The sequence below is a fragment of the Coloeus monedula genome (assembly GCF_965178545.1).
Source record: "Coloeus monedula genome assembly, chromosome: 2".
Lineage (NCBI taxonomy): Eukaryota > Metazoa > Chordata > Aves > Passeriformes > Corvidae > Coloeus > Coloeus monedula.
Genome location: NC_138782.1, coordinates 98897062 through 98918569, shown reverse-complemented (window position 1 = coordinate 98918569; position 21508 = coordinate 98897062). Strand labels below are relative to the sequence as shown.

General features: G+C 39.4%; 1 protein-coding gene across 4 annotated transcripts in view; it reads left to right on the top strand.

The window, feature by feature from the left end:
* The window catches only part of ARHGEF10 (Rho guanine nucleotide exchange factor 10), a 109042-nt gene that overhangs the window by 41232 nt on the left and 46302 nt on the right, over positions 1-21508 (top strand). For 2 of the 4 annotated variants that reach the window (XM_082302618.1, XM_082302619.1), the window contains exons 9-17: positions 2445-2559; positions 4979-5091; positions 8762-8839; positions 9067-9246; positions 10523-10639; positions 12423-12515; positions 13909-14079; positions 16367-16512; positions 17933-18108. In XM_082302618.1, coding sequence (XP_082158744.1) covers positions 2445-2559; positions 4979-5091; positions 8762-8839; positions 9067-9246; positions 10523-10639; positions 12423-12515; positions 13909-14079; positions 16367-16512; positions 17933-18108 — 1189 coding nt within the window. The remainder of the gene's footprint in view (positions 1-2444; positions 2560-4978; positions 5092-8761; positions 8840-9066; positions 9247-10522; positions 10640-12422; positions 12516-13908; positions 14080-16366; positions 16513-17932; positions 18109-21508) is intronic. The other 2 variants (XM_082302620.1, XM_082302621.1) reach the window with 2 other exon arrangements.

The following is a 21508-nucleotide window of genomic DNA, read 5'->3' as shown; positions in this document are numbered from 1 at the left end:
AGCACATTGCCTTGTAGCCTTTCAGAGCCTGTGAGGGACTTGCCCTACTTTTAATTTTAGTGTTAGTTGAAAAGTATGGCAAGGTTGGAGGTGGGATTTTTAATTTTAAGTGCTAGTATGACTTCCCTCAAAGTCACTTTTTCATTATGATTCTTACTATTCTGTTATTCTATTTATTTACTAATTTATTTTAAGAAGAGAAGGTTTTTGTGCTGTTAAATATTTCTAGTCTGTGAACCAGATGCTATTCTTCATTATACTGCTGTAATGTCAGAATCATCATGTTAGAGGTAATTGCATCCTGACCCAGCCTAGTGGAGCTACATGCTGGGCCTGTCCCTTTGTTTTCAACTCAGTAGGCCTTCTCTTTCCTGAGGCTTTGATCTCTTGCCGAGTAACTCTGTTGATATCAAGCTGAGGGGTTTTCCACTGGACTTCTATTACAGGGCACACCAAATATTTTCCTTTTTTTTCTTTCCTGGTAGCATTTTAACCTCTTTTATCTATCTTTGTCAAAACGTTTAACAAATGGTAATTAGTATTCCAGAGCATTCCTTTCTCTGTGATAGTTTCCTTACCTTGCAAATGAATATATTTGTGTACGAGATGGTTACACCCAAGTTCATACAATGAGGCTATGATGCATGTGGAAATTAAAAGACCATGAATCCTGTTAGTGTCTTCTTACCTGACTCACTGCCCTGTCAATTTCCTTGTTCTCAGTTGCCAGCAATATCTGCAGGTTCTTCAGTCTCTGAGTTTTCTTCTGATTCACTGTTTTGAAGGATAGTCTGAAGTACAGACTAGGGTTTGTGCTCCAGTGAATAATGCTTATGGTTAAAGCTGATGTATTTTTTCCATGTGGATTTTAAGAGATAGGCACAGTATAATTAAGATATATATAACAATGTAGTTACCTTAGTCTAAGTGGCTTTGCCCCTGTCTTCACAGAAAAGCACCTGGGCGAGTTCAGCAGTGCCCAGGAGCGATGGTCCCTTCCTCAGACTGGAGCTTCCCTCAGTGATAGTCTTCCCTCAGTTGTCTTTGTATCAGTAGATAGATGGGGCAGTGTGCATGATTTATGTGAGTGCTTTAGCATGAAGTTTCATTACAGCTTTTTGAAAAGATTGTGTCTTTTTATACACTGTAGCTTTCTCATGACCTAACGCGTTTAAAGGAGCATTATGAAAAAAAGATGAAAGATTTGATGTCAAACACTGTGGGAGCAGTAGAGTTTCAGCAACTAAAGCAAAAACATGAGCTGAAGGTAGTGTAGTTGATTTTTGTAACTAGCTACATTTAAATAATTGCTTTTCCAACACAGACAATGTTGTCTTTTAATAACAGCTTGAAAAAGTAGACAATCATTTGTATGAAATGAATTCCAAATGTGCTGAATTTTTATTATGAAGTCTTAAATACTATAATATTGCTATAGTCTTAAAAATACTTGGTCAAGGTCCTTTTCTCATGCTTACTTTTAATGTTAACAGTCTCAGAAAACGAGATAGGGCATTGTCTTTCCCTGCTGACTGGTGCCCTTATCCCAGAGCATGAACCAGGTGTGCAACCCTTGTGCCTCTCTGAGACCTTGGCTCCATGGGGCTGGCCTGACCCTGGCCCTGGCCCTCCAGCCACACAGGATCAAATTGGGAATCTCCCTGCCCTCCATTCCAAATGGAGCCTGTATGAAAAGACTGGGTTTTTGCTAAAAACTTCAGTCTCAAACCCAGAAATTCCCTGATTGCAGCAAGACAGCTTTGTTTGTGTTCTGACAGTAGTGGGGATTTTTTGTTGTGGTGACATTTTGGGAAAGAAGAGGTACAAAGCAGGGTTTTTAATAAGCATTTTCCAGCAAAACAGCGCTTCTTTGTTTTTTGTTTTTTGTTTTTTTTTGTTCCATGTAATTTCATTTGGCTGTGGTAGCATACTGTAGGATTATGGAATTCTTAATTAAAGCAATGCATTTCTTCAATGAATGAAGTTATTAGTTGTAACTTTTTCCTTCATAATAATGCTTCTTTAAGAATACAGTTAATATATAACTGAGTCTAGGGGATTATCTTTAGATCAGAAATACTTTGGATGAGTTATTGGGACACTGAAAGATGAGTAAGACCTCTGGCCATTAATGACCTGTGAGTAGTAGGTATTTGTTGCATAAGATAACATTTGAGACTATTTAAAATTTATAAGTTTGATGCAGAAGGGTTCTTAATCATTTCTGCTCTTTTACACTTGTATACAGTATTGCCATGAATTAAATCCTTGTCTCCAGCTTTTATTTTATTTTGAAATACAGGAGCTCAGCTCTGAGTTTTCATGGTTCTTTCTACTTACTATATATCCATTGACTTTGGACTATATTGATAGCTTAAAGTTTGCTGGCTGAAACGTTTTCCTGTTATTCACTGAACATGTAGACTGTGTTTTTTATCTTGCAGATGCAAAAGCTTATGAGAGCTGCTAGAGAAGGTACCAAAGATGGACTTGAAAAGACAAAAGCAGCTGTGAAGAAGGGTCGTTCCTTCATTCGGACAAAATCTTTCATTTCTCAAGGTATATGCTATTTACAGTGTTTCTCTTTGTTACATTCTCTAGTAATTTCTGAGAAAGAAGATGGATGGTGTAGCAAATTTTTGTACTGGGAGCTGAGAGCTAGATGCAAGAAATCAGATCTATATCAAAAATGTCTGGTATAATAGTTCAGATGACAGTATGGTCATTGCATCTTCAGCAGTTTTTTATGTTTGGGGCAAGAAAAAAAACCTGAGGACCACAGAGAAGAGTCAACTTAAAACCAACAAAAAATCCCACCAAACAGTGCAACCTAGGTATTGGTAGATTGGAGTATGCAAATGATAAGTTACTGTCATGGTGTAACTGCAGCCAGCAGCCAAGCCCCACACAGCCACTCGCTCACTCCCCCACCACCAGCACTGGGGAGAGAATTACAAGGGTAAGAGTGAGAACTTGTGGGTTGAGATAAAGACAGTTTAATAGTGAACTAAATGCCACAACAATCAAAGAAAGACAAGGAACTAGGTCACTGCTTCCCAAGGGCAGGCAGGTGCTTATCCATCTTCAGGAGAGCAAGGCCCCATCACACACAGCAGTTACTTGGGACACAAACGCCATCACTCTGAACGTCCCCTCCCCTTACTCCTTCCTCCCACTTTATATTCTGAGCATGATGTCATATGGTCTGGAATATCCCTTTGGTCAATTTGGGTCACCTGTCCTGGCTGTGTCTCCTCCCAACCTCCCATGCACCTCCAGCCTCCTCATCAGTGTGACAGTACAAAAAGCAGAAAATGCCTTGGCTCTGTGTAAGCCCTGCTCAGCAATAACAAAAACATCTCTATATTGTCAACCCTGTGTTCAGCATGAATCTAAAAGATAACTCCATACTAGCCTCTGTGAAGAAAATTAACTCTACCCCAGCCAAAATCAGCACAGTTACTAAGTCTGTCCAGGTCTCTCCATCAAATAACTCTCGAATGTCAGGAGAATGTGCTGTTAAGACATGGTTTTCAGTGAAGGAGTAGTTGACTATTTAAAAAAGTTCATAATTGGCAAGGAATAATGCTTTCTGTGCTTAAGAGTGGAAGTAGGGGAAAAGACTGTTCTGCTTAATCAGTTTGATGATTTTTTTATGAAAGCTGATTTCTGATGGGGAAAATAGAAAATGATGTAAAATCAGAAAGCCACAGAAGTATTTGTGTTCTTTCTGTAGTTGAGAGCAAGTGACAGTCCTTTGTCCGAGCCTTGGCAGCAGCTGTCCACAGGCAATTTTTTCAAGAGACAGGTGGTAGTAAATTAAACTAGTTTTTCAGGATAAGTCTGAGAGATAGTATGTATTTCTGCTCAAGTTTCTGCCCAACTAATTAAATGGTAGTGACTTCAGAACCTATAAAGCTACAATTTTAGGAAGATAAAACCACAAGGGTGGGACAAGATATTTTTATTGAAAGAGGAAACATAAAGTTGCATCTCATCTGTTATGGGCCAGGACACATCTTACATCCCTGTCATGACCTCTGACTGTTTCTCAATTTACTTAATTTAAAGATTGAATATAGAAAGCTACTTACACAAAATGAAGTGATCAAAAAATGTATCCTCAACTTCTTGCAGTTGCACAGATGAAAATGATCTGCAGGGCAGTGTTACAGTGGGCCTGGCATTCCTTCTTGCATTTCTAGCGGTTAGGTTGCAGACACCATCTGTCTGTGGATGGTTGAATCCCATAACCTCTTTCCAAATCAGCGGGGAGCTAATGACAAATTTGATAACTAAACTCATGAGTTTCTCCCAGCCATTAGATCTGCTTCCCTTATTTCTCTTTTTGTTCTAAGACAGTTTCTCATACTGTTATTTCTTTATGTCTCCTTTCCTCGTGTCTGCTTGTTTGGCTGGCTGTGTGCTGCCACCTATCAGTGCATTTCGGTGGTGCTTTTTCAGTAAAATTACTATCCACAGAGCAGTGCAGCATCCCTCACTCCTTGCTGATGGAAGCAAACATTTTGGTGAATTTGGCTACTTTAGTTCAGTTGTGGAAGGGTGTATGGAATTTTTTTAGCTGGATCATATTATGGGTGTCTTCAGTTTTTTCCCAGAGATCATTTATTTTAAAACTGCTGGCCCTGGAGCTGCAGTGCTTTAATCCTCATTGTCATGTCCTGCCCTCTGGACAACCCCATTCTCCTGGCTGAGAGAAGGGAGTAGAGGTCAAACAAAAGATGCTTAGGCTGTGTCCAGCTGTGGGATATTAGGATGCTTTTGAAGGATGTTCTGTATTAGAGTGCGTATTGGTGGTGGTATTTATGTGATTTCACAGATGATACAGAAGTGCCGGGAAATTTCTTTTGTTTGGTAAGTGAAAATTTATAATCACTGTGCTTGGATGATAGGGTTTTTGCTTTTTTCTTCTTTCAATCCACATGTAGAAGCTGACATTTTGGTTATTTATTTGTAGATCACAGATCATCATGTCTGGAAGAGGAAGAGCTAAATTTATTTATTGATGTGGACTGTATGCATACCGAAGCAATTATGACTCCTATGCCTGAAGGATTATCACAGCAGCAGGTAGTAAACTTTGGGAAATATGGTCTTCTGCCTCTTTTTTCTTCCCTTCTGCTCTACACCAGTGGCTCTTAGGTGCCTTTGGTCTTCAAACATATTGGCATTTTACTTAAGTGAACATCAAATTCAGAACTGAATAAGTAGTTTTTTGAGAATTGGTGTGTGTGCATATAGTTCCATCAATACTGAGTTCACCCAGAGATGTGAAATGCTGGTGTGCATTATGAAATTATCTATAAGAACTATATTGTTTCACTATCTGAACATTTAAGCTAAATGTGATGATTTTGAGTTAAAAAAAGAAGAGAGTTAAAGCATTTTTATTGACTCAGAAGATGTTGCTCCAGGTGCTCTGGGATTTCCATTTAAAGTCTAGAGAATGTCCTGTATGCTCTTTGAATCTAAAGGTTTTTCTTGGTTAAAAGAAATAATCCCCCGTAAAATCAAGTCTACAGAAGAATACATTTTGCTGTTCTCCACCTCAAACTGTATGGTGACTGTGGAAATCACTTAAAAAATACTGAAATCACCATCAGTTAAGAAATTTTGGCTGAAAATAAATCCTGTGGGTTCATGTTACTGTATTGAGAGTTTTTAGCTTCTTGTGGTGCCAAGTTATGAGTTAGTTGGTCAGTACTTTCAGAAAATGAGCAAAAAACAAGCTTAAGGGGCAGTTGAGGAGAGGGCTGTATATTTTCAGGGGTTTTTTTGTTTGTTTTACCTTTTACTTGGGCGAGGTTTACTTTTCTCTGGTGTTTAACACAGTGAAGTGCTAATCTTGTAACAATGTAACTACCAAACTGTTTTCCATTAATGTAAGATTTTATTGTAATGTGAAATTTCAGCATCAGTCTGGATGCTCTTTCCTTCTTTCAGATAGGAATTTGAGTTTCACTGGGGTAGTGTTGTGTAAATAAGTTTACCCTTTTGCAAAAAAAAACCCAGAGTGCTTATAGTTTGGAACAAACTAGTAATAGTTGTGTAAGTCATGACATATATTGCTCATCTGTGCAGGAGGAGCTGTCCAAGTGGGCAGGAATGGAGTTAGGAAAGCCAGAGCTCAGCTGGAGCTAGTGAGGTGTGAGGGGTAACTGTGAGGAGTTTCTTACTTGTACATTGGCAGCGAACAGAAGCTGATAAAAACATGACACACTGCTTGGTGGGGCACAGACCTAGTGAGAAAGAGTCAAAGACTGTGCTACCTTTGCCTCAGGTTTTACTGGTGAGGCTTGTCCTCAGGACTCAGCCCATGAGCCCAGAGGCAGTTCTGCTGGAGCAAAGCCTGATCTGCAACTGGGGGAACTGAGGCCATTTGGGCATATAGGTGTCTGTGGGACCAGATGGGATGGATTTAAGGATGCTGCAGGTAAGGCCTTTCTCAGTCATCTAAAATCACAGTGATCAGAAGACTGGGAAAAAGTGTCACACTCTTACCCACAAGAAGGAGGAATGAGTCTGGCCTGACCTCACTCCCAACAAAAGTGATGGGGCACATGCTTTTGGCTGCTGTGTCTGGGTTCAGTAGGACAGGAGGGAAAAATCAGCATAGATGGACCAGAGTCCGTTTGTGCCTTGAGCACCTTTGAGGAGACTGGCTTGTGGGCAGAGGGGAGCAAAGTGTGTCACTTACCTCTGCCTTAACAGGGCTTTCAGCTGTCTCCTGTAGTATTCCTGTACTCTTGCGGGTTAGGTACAGTCTGTATGGGTGGACTAAAATGGTGGGTGGGAAACAGATGAGGACGTCACACTCAGTGTAGTCCGTGGCACGGAGTGCAGCGGATGGTCAGTAGTAGTGCTGTCCCTCAGGAGCAGGAAGGGGCCTGTGGCATTTAAAGGCTGTGTGAGTAATCTGGATGGCAGCTGCAGTGTGCATCTGGAGGTGATGCTGAACTGGAGGGGTGCAGCAGCTGTGTGTGGGAGGTTGGCTGCTGGTCAGCAGGGCTCTGGTGGGCTGGGGTGCACAGGAGCAGTGGAGCAGCTTGGAGGGGGCCAGCATAGGCCTGGCTATGGGAGGGGGTCACAGTCCTGGGTGCACCAGGCCAGGACCCCTTCCAGCCCAGCTGCCCGCTCACAGCAGAACTGCTCTGGGGACGTGCTGGCTTCAAACAGCAGGTGGCATGATGGCTTCTGTTTAAGTCCTGGTGCCTGCAAGTACTGGGGCTGGGGCTCATATCTATTGCAATAACCTGAAGCCATTATTAAGTATTCGTTTTGTGTATTATATAGCTTGAAAATTTTATTTCTACAGATATTTATTCTTTTCAGAAGAATGAACTGTGACTAAAAGTAGGATTAGTATTCTTCACCAGAAAAGATGATCCACTATTCCAAATAAGACACTGCTAAATCCATTCTAAACACAGATTAGGCACAACTAATTTTGCTGTATATATCTTCAAGCAAAGCCTCAGTTAATTTTGAGGTCCTCCTTTGAAATGCCAGTACTTGAAAGAAAATTCTCACATAACCTGCATTTAATAATGCAAAGTACGAGTGTGGAGAATTTAAAGGCAGTCATGGTGAAGGAGGCAGGAGGCTGTGGGGTTCTGGAGCAGAAAGAAGCAAGCCTGAGATTTGAGCTTCATGGTCATTTAGGCTATCTTAAAATAGCAAAATGAGCAGTTTTGCCTTCTCTTGTAGTTACAGAAAGTGGTTTGATCCTACCCCTGTGCTGCCTTCTCCCTCATAGTTCCCCTTTGGAAAACTCTGGGATGAGCTAGATTAGGAAATGGATTTGGGTGAAAACAAGTCCTTATAACAAACAAGAAATCTAATTGATGTCAAGAAGCTTGAATTCTAAACCAGATCAGTTCTCCAGTCCTTCCTGTCCTGCCACCCGCACATTCATTTCAGCTGAATTACAGGAGCAGAAGGTGGAGAAGGAGGTGTGATAAATAGCCTGTAGTTTATTAACATGAAATATGGTAGCATTTCCTGAATCTCTTACAACTCTGTCAATACACATAAATATAGATGAGACGGGGGTTTTCACTTATGCATGGTAATGCCCAAAAGAGAATGCTGACTTGGATAGTTTCTCAGGGGTACAGTTTATATGGCCTTAACTTTAAAAGGCAATTAGTATTTGCTTGTTTGCCCTTCATGTTGCTTCTAATAAATTTATGAGACCTATTAAAAAATAAAATTTAGGAGTGGTTTTTGAAAGCTTGTTACCTATTTTTGTTGTAGCAAATCACTGAAGTAGTCAACATCATCTTATACCTGTGATTGTTACCATTAATGCCTACATATATACATTTAAGGTGCATAGGATTATAGAATATCCAGATTTGGAAGATCAATAGGATCATTGAAGTCCAACTCCTGGCCCTGCACAGGACAGCCCTTAAAATTGCACTAGGTGCCTGAGAGCATTGTTAAAAGCCAAAGTCAAAACACAAGTTTCAAAAGTAAAGGTTGGAATTACTACAGTCAGAAAAAAATTGCAGATATTGATACAATAATTGTTGTGTTCTTTAAAGTAAGTAGTTTTAGAGTAATAGTTAATTTAATTACTTTTGAAGAGGTACAGTATTTTATTATAGTTCCAGTACTGAAGTTGCTTTGTATTTCTTTTGTTTTATTAATGTGAGAATTTTATCATCACCATTTCCAACTATGATGAATGTGTTACTTGATTTGAACTTTGGACAAAACTTTGTTGTTTCAACAGGTTGTGAGAAGGTATATTTTGGGCTCTGTAGTTGATAGTGAAAAGAATTACGTGGATGCTCTCAAAAGAATCCTGGAGGTACCTTAATATCTTTTGCCTTTTAAAATTTTGAATATTTGAAAAAGAATCATTAAAGATCATTAAAGAATCTGTCATATAACTGACACAGATTTTGCTGCAGATGCTTCATGCCAAATGTTCTGTGATTTTGTGTGTGGGTACTGCTGCATAAGTTGGTTTTTCTGCTTGTAGAAGTCCATTTTTTTGTTTGTTTAAATCAGTTTGCTTTTTTCTTTCCCCCACAGCAATATGAGAAGCCCCTTTCAGATATGGAACCAAAATTACTGAGTGAAAGAAAACTTAAAATGGTCTTTTATCGAATTAAGGAAATTCTTCAGTGCCATTCAATGTTTCAGATTGCACTGGCGAGTCGTGTATCTGAGTGGGACTCTGTTGAAATGATCGGTGATGTCTTTGTTGCTTCAGTAAGCAAATGTGTCAGAACAGATAATCTGTTTTTGTTTTAGTCTTGTTTTTCCATCTCCCTATCTTTCTAACTTAGCTCCTTTATTCCCATATTCTCCAATGCCTGTGGCAACTGTCAGGAGAATGCATGTACTATCCTGATAAGGAAACTGACACCAACACGTGTCTTCAGCTTGGTTGGCAGATGTGAAAGGATTGTGAGCGAAGTTTTCAGGCTTTGATTAATCTTTCAGACATTTAAATAAACAGTTTATGAGAAATTAGAGATTCACAAACCCACCAAAATGAAGGTGAGACTGAGGCTCAGCATCTCTTAAAAAATGTGTTGTCATACCTAGTAGTGTGCAAGTAGAAGGAAACCACAGTAGGTAATGTCCTGAATTCCTGAGTTTGAACTGAGATGGGGCACTGATAAAGAATATCTGTAAAACACTATCCCATTATTAATGGAAATCCATTCAGTAAAGGACAGAATTAGCTACTGCTTTAAATTAGAGAAAACAAGAACTGGCCTTGGTTGATAGAAAGACATTGTTCACCTTAAAAGTTTGGCTGGAAAAGGCTGCCGGCCTTCTGGCTTAAGTGCTTTTTTTTGTTGCCACCCAAGTGCTGGAAATCACCCCCTTTTCATGCCTGCTGTAAGAGAACTGGGATCTGATCACAGTTCACCCAAAATGAAATAGTTACTAAAGATTTGTTGTTTAAAGCAAACCTCTCTTGTTGTGACTGAAGCAAGTTAGGTAGTCTCAGTGAGACCAGCTCTGCAAAAGAGAGGGATAAAATTACCAAGAGGGCAATGGGCTGTGATCTTACCATTCCCATGGCTGTTTGCAGGCCACGCAATCTGTCTGCTTTTTTGATAAGTCCTTAATAGCTGAAGTCAGGATGTGAAGGCTGTGGGACTTTGCTGATTCACTTAACCTGGAAGACAGGCAGTGAGATGATCAGGGGATCTCATCTGCCACTTCAAATCGCAGTGGATGCCCTTTGATTGCCCATAGTCCTGAGGTTCTGCCCTAGTGTTCTAGCCAAGATGAAGCAATTTCTGTAAATACATTTCTTGCAATTCACAGCTGTTATATCTTTCTGTTTCTGACCTGTCTTCTGCAGAAAGATTATTTTGGGTATTATCAGTATTTCTGTATATTCACCACTAGGCCAAGCAAAGCCCTTAGTTCTGAGCAAGGCAAGTCCCTAACAGCCAGAAATCTATATGGCTGTGCTGGCAGAGGTCTTTTGTATTTACAGTTAAGATTTGCCCTTTTTTCTTTTCAGTTTTCTAAATCTATGGTATTGGATGCATACAGTGAATATGTGAACAACTTCAGTACAGCAGTTGGGATTCTCAAGAAATCTTGTGCCACCAAACCTGCCTTTTTAGACTTCTTAAAGGTTAGTTTATTCAATCTTAAAGCGGTTGTGCATATGCTATAAATAAGAAAGTATGAGTTATAAGTTGGGAGGAAACTGGGCTGCTGATACTGTAGATTGTCTCACTGTTTTTGTGGACTTAAGGTCTTTTTTGTGGGTTTGGCACAAAAAGACCCCAGAGGATTCCCTTCCAGTATTGTATTTTTGGCATAGTAACGTGTTGTTAGATCTAGGATGTATTTTGAAGTGCACAGTAGTTTTATTGTTGTTCAAATCAGTTTATTGGTGTTTGCATTACTTTATTTGGCTAAACGTTAGGATTCTTCCATATCAGGTGAGCTTCAAATAGTAGTTCACCATATGAAGCCACTTTTTAATTTGGAATTTATTTTAATTCTAATTTGTTTATTGTATTGTGAGAAGCAGTACAGCTGGATTTCCATTCCACAACAATTTTCTTGTATCTTGAAGATCATGTTTCTGGCTTAGGGTTGAAATTGGTGATTTTTTTGCAGAATGCATATTGCCCTGTTGCATATGATGCTTGTGATGTGTACGGAGAGCCTGGCACATGCAGTAGAAGTGCTACGAATCCCTAGGGTTGACAACTTACAGAGGGTACACCGACTCCATTGCAAGGCTTTTGGTCTGTCTGTGACATTGCTGAGAGTCTGAAAGCTCATCTTGTCTCGTTCCCCAAGCATTCTGGATTGAGCTGCGGCTCTCAGAGCTGTCACCCTGTCAGGTCTGCTACAGTGGTCCACAAAGCACTAAAATTGGGTGCCTAGTGCAAATCTTAGGTTGCCTAGAGAAGGGTGGCAGGGGTTTGTCTTCAGATCCTAAAATTAACTAACAACTTCTTGGAATGTGGACAACTCTATGGAGGATGATACTCTGGAAGCCTTAAGCACCATGAAGATCAGACTCTAGTGAACGTGTAGTCACATCGTACTTCTACTGTTAAAAGCGTGTTTTTCCAATAGAGATGTAATCCACACCTCTCATCACTGCTTGTCAGTGCCACACTGGTTCTGCTTGCAGAACCACAGCCAAACTCTAATGACAGATGACACTTCTTTACCTTTCCTTTTTTTTTGCCCACCAGCAATGAAGATCAGAATTTTCACTACTGCTGTTTGGAAGAAACCAGATGTTTGTGGAGATAGCAACGGAAATAAATTGTTGTGAAGCTGATAGTTGTAGCAATAAATAACAGTTTAAGCACAACACCAGTTTAATATAATTTTGATTTGCTTTGTTTTTAATATTGAATATTTCCTCTAACCTTCCTATTCCTGGACATTTCTGGCTTTTTTTGCACATGCAAAAGAAAGTTGTCTGGTTTTATCTGCCATTCCTAGTAACTGAAATAAGGGATTCTAACATTTTTCTTTCCGAATATAAATCAACATTTTTTTCCTTAGTTTTTTTCTAATAAAGAAGATCAAAATCTCTGTTCGCATAGGACTGAGATTATGATGTTTTTCTTAGATTTCCTCTTAAAAACCTATAGGTAGGTTTTTAGATTTATAGATGCTGTATTGCTGGTGTGGCTTTAGCCCAGCGGTATTTATTTAAGGAGGAGATTTCAGTTCAGTAACAGGCCATCATTTTAATAGTGATGGGTTTTTTTAAAAGATTTAATATTTTTAAATTAAATCTTGATAGTAAATGGAATCTTTACAGTCTTCCTATTATAATTAATGTAAGCAATATAGAAGAAATTTTAGGAAAGTTTTTCCTTTCATTCTGTAGCTGGTGGAAATGTGCTCATGGTAGTAAATGTGTCTTTCCTGCATTGCAGCAGTGTCAGGAGTCAAGCCCTGATCGCATTACACTGTATGGTTTAATGATGAAACCTATCCAGCGTTTTCCACAGTTCATCCTACTATTGCAGGTAAATAATGTTTACCAAAGGGACGCTCCTGCTACATTCTTGCATGGTTTACCTTTGGGATTACATGGTAGCTGTCTTCTGCTAGAGGAGCATGCTGCAGTGGAAGTGACCGCTAGATCATGGGGAAATAAAGAAAAAATTTCAGTGTATTAAACATGCTGATCTCATAGTCTGATTGCAGGGATGGGCAGTTAGGGCATTGCAGGAAAATCGTAGTAAACTAGATTTACTATAGATTACTTGCTAAGAAAGATACTGCTTATAAATAATTTTTTAGTAAAGGTGTAGTTCAAATATGCTACTTGTTCATATCAGTTAGCTAATAAGACTTCAAAACATGGCTAGGAACTTAGTGGCATTACTTTCCACTTAAGAAAAAACCAAGAGGATTAAATTTGTGCCTTGGATAGTTTAGAAATATATGTGAGATGCAGAACAACAGTACACTCTATGACTACTTGGCTCACAGGACCTGCTTGAGTATGTTGCAGCTTCCTTCAGACCTGCAGCATCTTGTTTCTCGTCCCATGGAAACTGCAGATTTGACAGGGAGTCCTTGGGTCTCATCTCAACAGGTAGTTAAGCTGCAGGAGGAGCACAGTTCCCCCGTATAGACCTGCTTCAGACAAATTTACTCTGTGACTCCTTCCAGACCGCAGCACATTTACCCCAGTAACCACCATGTGTTAGCTGTGTTTGCAGGTGCGCAGAGGAGGACAGCTTTGGGATTCAGGTCTGGGAATTACTGTGGGTAAAGGAGCAGAGCTAGTTGTGAGGGAAGCATGTGGTCAGAGTTTTTGAGGGAGTAGGAATGAATGATGAAGTTGATTGTGGCAGGAAGACAGAGTGAATATATAGGGATTTTTAAGTGCTCCGGGAATGGAGACGAACTATAATTCAAATTGTTCCTTCTGTATGCCTACAAAAGAGAAAGACTTGGAGGAGCTGTTGTGACCTTAATGAAGTAATGTTTCCTACTTTAGGATGAGTATGCTGTCCATGTTTTAACAAGGAATAATAACAGTAATAAATATAATACAATATTATTATGACAGTAAATATCAGAAAAGTTTCATTTTAAATCATTGTTCACAGATACATACATACTATAGTATAATACTGATTGCCAGATTGTTTAATATTATGTCTCTTCTCTGTAATTGTGTTCTTTAAATAAGCTGTATATGGTCCCATTCAGTAAATTTTTAAGAATTACTAAGATGTTCAGGAAGGTAAGCAGTGTGCTGTCTGAATATTCATTGGGTGTTTATTGGTCTTTTCCTTTAGTAGTACTCAAGTAAAGAATGTAGTTGTAACTGTACATCCTGTAATTTTTAGAACCTGACTTTGAAAATAAATCTGATTTTTGTTTTGTTTTGTAATTATCCCTCAGGATATGCTGAAGAACACTAATAAAGGACATCCTGACAGATTACCTCTACAGATGGCTCTTACAGAACTTGAGACACTGGCAGAGAAGTTAAATGAAAGGAAAAGGGATGCAGATCAGCGCTGTGAAATAAAACAAATAGCAAAAGCAATGAATGAACGTTACCTGAACAAGGTAAGGAAAGTAGGAAGGCATAACGGAAACGGAAGAGGCAGTTTCTGGGCCTTGAGCAATCTCTACCACAGAAACCAAAGAGACACCTATATTGTTTGTTCTTCTGTAGAGCTCAACCACATGGGGTCATTCTAGTGGTAAATGTGAGATGTCACCCACCTCTGGGACTGAACAGGCTCATCAGTTAAACCACTGTGTGCTGGAATGGGCAACACACTGAACTAGCCTCAGCAGTGTTGGTGTTCTGTGGCAGCATAGGAAATAATAATATGTAGTAAAGTCTCATGCACATTTTCTGCATGGAAAAATTCAGCTTTTAATTTATCCTAGAAGTAAAGAATTACTTCTGTGTAAAGAAAGGGACCACGTCCTCATACAGCAGTGCTTCCAACTATAAAGCATTTCAAGTTGTGCTATTGAATGGGTCCAACATATTCCTTGTTTTAAGGAAAATCCCAGTCTATTTCATTCATATATTTGCATTGCACAATAGAAATTTCTAAAAAGAATTGTAAAAGACATTCAGTAAGAAGGAAGGAACAATTTTTTTTATTTGAGTTTATTAGTAGCTATCTGTACTGTGGATATAATTAGTAGCTATCTGTACTGTGGATATATGTGTGCTTGTTTTATTTGTATCATAAATGATTCCTTCTTTTCCATGAAGTGGGGTATAAATGCTTCAATTACTGCTTCTGTGAAGCTACAGGTTATTATCCTGTGAACTCTTTCTGAGATAAAGTAATGGGGATGCGCTGAAGGAATGGGGGTTTTTTGGTTATGCATAAAAGCATAGCTTTTAGAAAAGCAATAATCAACCAGAACATGCTTGTTTTAAGCTATTTACCAAGAATGTATTGTCATACTGGAACAGAATTTCCATTCCAAGTGCATCAGAAGATGGATTCAGACATTTTACTTTCATTTCTAGTTGTCCTAGTCCTGCTTCTTGAAGCAGCTACTAATCATCTGCAAATAGTTCCAAGGCACAGAATGCACTCTTGAAGAGGTGGCCCAGGTTACCTTTTGTCAGTTGATATTGACTGTAAGATTTTGTGTGTTATGCAGTGGGGCATTTATTGATATATACGTGGGTAGTCACTCCAAATCTTACAGGGTCTGTCAGGCCTTGTGTGTTAATATCACAGAATCAGCTGAGTTGGAAAGGACCCATCAGGATCACTGAGTCTGACTCCTGTCTCTGCACAAGGTCACCCCCAAGAGTCACACAAAGTGCCTGAGAGTATTGTCCAAATGCTTCTTGAGCTCTGTCAGACTTAGGGCTTTGATCACTACTCTGGGGGGCCTGTTCCAGTGCCCAGCCACCTTCTGGGTGAAGAACCCTCCCCTCACAAGGAAGTTGTAAAGTGCAGTGAGGCCCCCCTCAGTCTCCTCTTCTCCAGACTGAACAGACCAAGTGACCTCAGTCACTCGTCATACGGCTTCTCCTCAAGGCCCTTCACCATCCTTGAGGACCTCCTTTGGACATTCTCTAATAGCTTAATATCTTTCTTACATTGTGGCACCCAAAACTGCACACAATATTCAGGTGAGGCCAGTGCAGAGCAGAGTGGGACAATCCCCTCCTTTGCCTGGGTGGTGATGCTGTGCCTGACGCCCCCCAGTACATGGTTGGCCCTCCTGGGCCTGTATATTTGCATATACAGTTTTGGAACAATGCCAGCCAGGGTGAAATAGGTGGTGAAGGAGGTGTGTTTGACATGTAAGGGATTAGTTCACGCTTGCACAGTGCTGATCATCAGCCCTTGAAGGCAAATGTCACGAGCAATTTACGTGCTATGAATCTCTTGGACATGTCATCTTCTCCACAGTCTGTGGCACCCTGCCATCTGTGCTCCTCATCTGTGTGAGCCAGGGGGCAGAGCAGTCTGAGCACACTTTTTCCTCACACTCCGGCCTCCCACTTTGGGCAGCTGGAATTATGTGTAGGTTTTCAGTGGACTATGAAAGAAGGGACAAGGGAAGGAAATCACAGAAATTGTGGGAAGTATCATTTTTTTCACCAAGAAACCTTTATCAGTGTGGAAGATTCCCAGAGCAACTGTGGTCTGCATTAAGATGCAAAGCCCCTTCAGTCCACATTGATGACAGCAAAAGTTATTGTTTCTCTAAATGAAAAGCAGACTAATAAAGATTCCCTTGGCAAATCCACCTGCAATCACTTGTGCTAGGATGGCAAGTAATAACCCATTGTTTTTGGTTTTTGTGCTCCCGCTGTTGGATGTACAGTGTATAATATACAGTGCTGATTGTTTTCAAAATCCAGCTACTCAGCAGCGGAAACAGGTACCTCATACGGACTGATGATATGGTTGAGACCGTTTATAACGACAAAGGAGAAATTATCAAAACCAAAGAACGGCGACTTTTCATGTTAAATGATGTGCTGATGTGTGCAACAGTAAATATTCGGTAAGATTTAATTTATATTTTTTAGATGATCATTTGAACTTCAGCTGGAAAAAAAAAGACACTTTCTGTATTGCCTTTGTATTGTTGTATTTACGGTGGCTAATGATTTCTAGGAGTAGTCATAATAAATGGATAACTAACTTTGTTATAGTCCTCTGAATTGCTGGCTGGTATTTGGAAGTTTTAGAGTAAATTTGTAAGAAAATTGTAGCAGTTGGAGATTACAGATAGAAGTGCTCTGTAGTGTCTAGTTATTGCTGTGTATTAGTACTTAGTGGAATACAGGCATGTCAGGGTAAGACTTTTTTCTCTTCTTCCTTAAATTCAGACTGTAACACACAGAGATTTGTAACTTGGCACAATTCGTAAATTAAATCCCACCCTCTGCAAAACGAACAACCCTCAACAAATATACAAAACAAAACCCATAAAGTTAGTGCAGGTTGCCAGAACAAACCTGGAAGTGGCTAAAAAAGTTCCGCGTGGGGAAGGGTTGTTATCTCTGAGACCAAGCACTGAAAGATTAAAGGTGAATTGCTTTGAAAAAAACATTTTTTCAAAGCTCCTTCTGTGCTTTTGTTGGCTGTAATTATTAATGTTACTAAATGTCTGTGTACGCCAAGGTTGTGTTCACATTCATATGTTGCTTGTGTCATAAATTGCTTTATGTGATGGTACATTCTAACAAAGAAAATGTGGATCATTAAAATCTTCCAAGAACAGCTTTTCTTAAGCATAATGTGAGTTGATATCTTAATTCATTACTGAAGTATGAATCCTGTACATGTATTTCTAAGTGTGTGATTGCTTGGTCTCATGTTAGTGACTGAGAAGTACCATGTAATGTTCAGAAGATGAACAAGCTCATGTCAATTATCCTGTGATCCTTGCCTTTACAAATTCTTTAGTTTCTTAGTAACACTTGGATATTGTTTTTAACTATTCATATTTGATCTTCTTTCATACCAGTAAAGTCTTGGATTTTCTGTATTTGTACTTGAAGCAGCAAAGTGCAGTCTGCTTTTGTTTTCCATGTGGAGAGTTTATGATCATGCCAAGTGTCTGACCCTGTGAGGGTCATGTCCTCTGTAAAAGGCTGTATCTTTTGCAAGCCATAGAAAATTCATCTGCAACTAGTGGTCCCTAGGCACCTGGGACGTTTGAGTGTTCCTGGTTTGCAAAAGATAGATATTTTTACAGATGACATGACCCACAGGTCTTTCTTTGCATACAGTCTAGATGACCAGCATGAGCTGGTGGCCTAACTCTGAAGTCACAAAAGTCAGCCCGGTGCATGTATTTCTTTCAAGTTGTGCACTGTACTCAAGCTGATAAACAGCAGATTTTAGAAGCTAAAATAATAAATAGCATGCCATGAAACACAGTTGCTTGTTGCAATAATAATTTGTGCATCTTCCAGCTCTTCCTATGAAAGCAGTGGCACCATGACAACTGGCCAGAGGTATTTATTGAAGTGGAGCGTACCGCTGGGACAAGTGGACGTCATAGAGTATGGCAGCAGTGAGGGCCAAGGAGAGAACTGCAGGTTCCCACCCCAGCATTCTGCTGAAAATGTCATCATTAACTCTAAGCCAAGTAAGTGACAGGAGTTACTGACTTTTACAGACTACTTTGTTAAAATCCGTGTTTGAAATTCAATGGGCTACTGAAAACAAAGGAAAGCATTTTGTGCATGAAGATTTCTGTAACATGAAGAGTAGTAGAGCCTCTTTCTTTGGAAACTGAGAATGCAAAAAGTGACAGCCAGGCTTCTGCCTTGTGACATGAATTACTTGTATTTGTCATAGTTTAGAATTTTATGCATGAATGAGTAAAGAGTTCTAAAGCATGAGAGGGTGCAGACGTGCAAAAAGGTGGGTTTGGTGTGGTGCGCCAGTGGTCCCGTGGTAGCCTATGTTCCTCATCCCATAGTTAAAGCAAGGAAGTTTCTCTCAACAAAGATGACCAAGCCACCCTGTTGCTGTGATTAAGACTCTGGACACAAGTGGTTATTGCAGGGTAGAATTTACTCACTTCTCTCAAGCCCATGGTATCTTGTCCTTCAAACTAGTGCTTCAGAAAAAAACCTTAATGAAAGTTTTCAAAACAATATGTTAATAGGTAATTTCCTCCTAGCCTCTCTCCAAAAATGACCTCAAGATCTGAAGTTTGCAAATTCTTCCATGCTAGTTAATCCCCCCTACAAGTCTGCCAACTGCCCTCAAGAGATGTATGAAGTTTAAGACTTTACTTGTTAGCTAGACTTTCACATGTAAGGAGTTCTTTTTATATCCTGTTTTTTGCCTAAATACTGTAATATTAAATGCACTTAATATCTCTAGATTGTAATTTGATTCCTATTCATGGATTATAATTCACATGGATTTCAGTGCTAGCTCTAGGCATTATTTCACACTACATTTATTTAATAGTGCACCCTTGGCTTCATGAATTTTCCCACAGTTGTGCTGTAAGGAGGCATAAATGCTACACCATCAGAGTGCAGCATTTACTACCCCTTGTAGTCTCCAGGATAGTTCTTGTCAGGTCTTCTTACTCCTCCCTTTGTAAATAGCTACAGAAAATTTTACGGACAGTTATGTCTTTATTTCAAGGATGACTGAATTCTTGTAACTCCTTTTAAGCATTAATGGACTACTTGGAGAATGAGATTAAGGCCTTTATATTATAACTTACCAGATGCTGTATGCATAACCTGAGAGGACTATATAAAGAAGTGTATTTCTTAGAATTGGGGGTCCCTTTTGTAGGTAAGTGTGGGAGGAACAGATTGTTGAATATTCCTATTATGATTTTGTGCAGCAGTTTCACAGCTGATAAGACCAAATCCTTGCATGTCAGCAAGGTCAGATGGGGAAGAAAAGCATGAGGGGAGAAACAAAAACTCCTGACGAAACAGTCCTGTAGAACTTACTTGAACCTCCTGGCTTTTGAGGTTTTTCAACTTCATCATGTTTGGTGACAATATCACGCACAAAAAAAGAAATTACTTTGTACATCATTTGTAAATCAACCTTCAGGTTAAATGGTACTCAACAGGTAAAATGTGAGCTGAACTAATCTTTCTCTTGGTAAGCTCTGTTATATTAATTCAGTCTTTTAATAAAAAGGATCAAAAGATAAGAAATAAAAAGGATTTGAAGCGTATACTGAAAAAACCTCCCTCAGGTTTAATCAAACTTTTCTGCCAAATGATCCAACTAAATTAAATATAAACAATAATGAAAGAGGAACAGCATAGCCTTGCTTTTTGCATATACTACTGTGTTTGCTCTAGCTGTTACTCTGGATGCAGAGTTTTTTGAACTGGCCCTTATGGACAAGTTTGAATACACACCTAATTGTGTTAGCTGTTCTGTAGAGTTGTCTCCTTAGTTTCAGTTTAAGTAGTCTGCTAAAGATTACAGAAGCTCAGAAAGTACAGCCTTCCTGCAGAAAGGAAGTCTGGTAAGACTGGGTACTGGTTCAGTGCTGCTTTCTATTTGCACCCACCAAGTTGCTGCATTTTATAGTTGGTGACATGGTCTTTAATATGGTAGTATCACATCATTGAAACTACTGGGTGTTTACTACAAGTTGAAAATTACTAACAGAGAAATGCTGTCTACTCTGCTTGAAACTTCATATCTTTGCAGTCATCATAAAATTATGTCTCCCTCTGTTTTCAAAATATACCATGAAATCCCAATGGCCTCATAGTATGTGGTATTAATAAAATCTTGTGGTCAAGAACAGTTTGGAATGCTGCAGGCAAAATCCTGAGACATAAAACCATTTCTCAGACCTGATTTTCAGCTTACACATCCAATTTGTGTGTACTGAAGATATACAGAATAATGGTGATTCTGTGTAAAATCATGAAGTAGTAGAGGGATTACCTCTTGCATTTCTGGAAGACTGAGGAAAGCTGGTTTGTATCTGCCACATGCCAGGTTGAATACTTGATTCCTGTATGGTTGGTATTCTGACATTACTGCTGTGATTAGCAAGGATTCTTGATGGATTCAGGTTGTGTTCTTGTGAGGATTATGGGTTATTAGTTACATTTCCCTTATCATGGCACTTTTTTCTCTACCAAAATCTTTTCTGTGAGGAGGTAGCTGTCACAATTGTATCTTGCTGTTTATTATTGACTAAATGCAATTGGTGCTTCCAGTTTTCTGTGACATTGCAAGAAAAGGCAGTATAGATTAAAGATGCAAACTTTACTTTGGGTGCTGAATTAATAGCTGAATTTGAATTAATCTTGTACAGTCTGTAATATGCAGCTGAAAGGTTGAAAGGTTTTATGAGTATGTATAAATCAAAAGCATGCTTTAGTACTGTTCTAAGATGAAAAGCAAGGGCTTTGTGAACTTGGTTTTCACTTGGCAAAATCATCAATGGGCAGTTTTCTACCCCATTGAGCTTTGTGTAGCAGTCTTTTGTCTCTGAATTCTGGAGAACACGTTTAGGGGCTATTAAGTTTGTGTCTTTTTTTTTGTTTTAAGCCCTTTTTATTTTGATCGGAGAAACTGTGTGGCCTGAGGGTGTGTGGGGGAAAGCAGGAAAGTTTTCCTAGAGTGTATTCTGCTATACTGCCCCATCTTTGGTGTGCTCTTGTCTTGTTCTGTTGTTGTCCCCTAGCACCAACAGCAGACTGAATTCTTTTAGTTATGAACATGAAGAAGGATTGAAGTCTCAGCTGTTTGGCAGAGTCCTTTATTTCTGTGATTCTAATATTGTTTCCTAGTGGAGTGCAATTACCACTTGTGTTTGCTTCCTGAAATAATAACCACTAAATGTTTCACATTCTCAGTCTTCAGGAAAAAACAGCATGTTTGTCAGGTCGCTTTTCTCTCAGCAAATTAGTCAAAGTCCTGTTTTATGTGTTAGAGTTGGTCTTGCTTGAAGGTCTGTATGACTCTCTGGCATCCCAAATGGACAGTTTTTGTGGAAGCAGTTAGTTATGTGTGCCAAAAGTGTGATGTGTTAA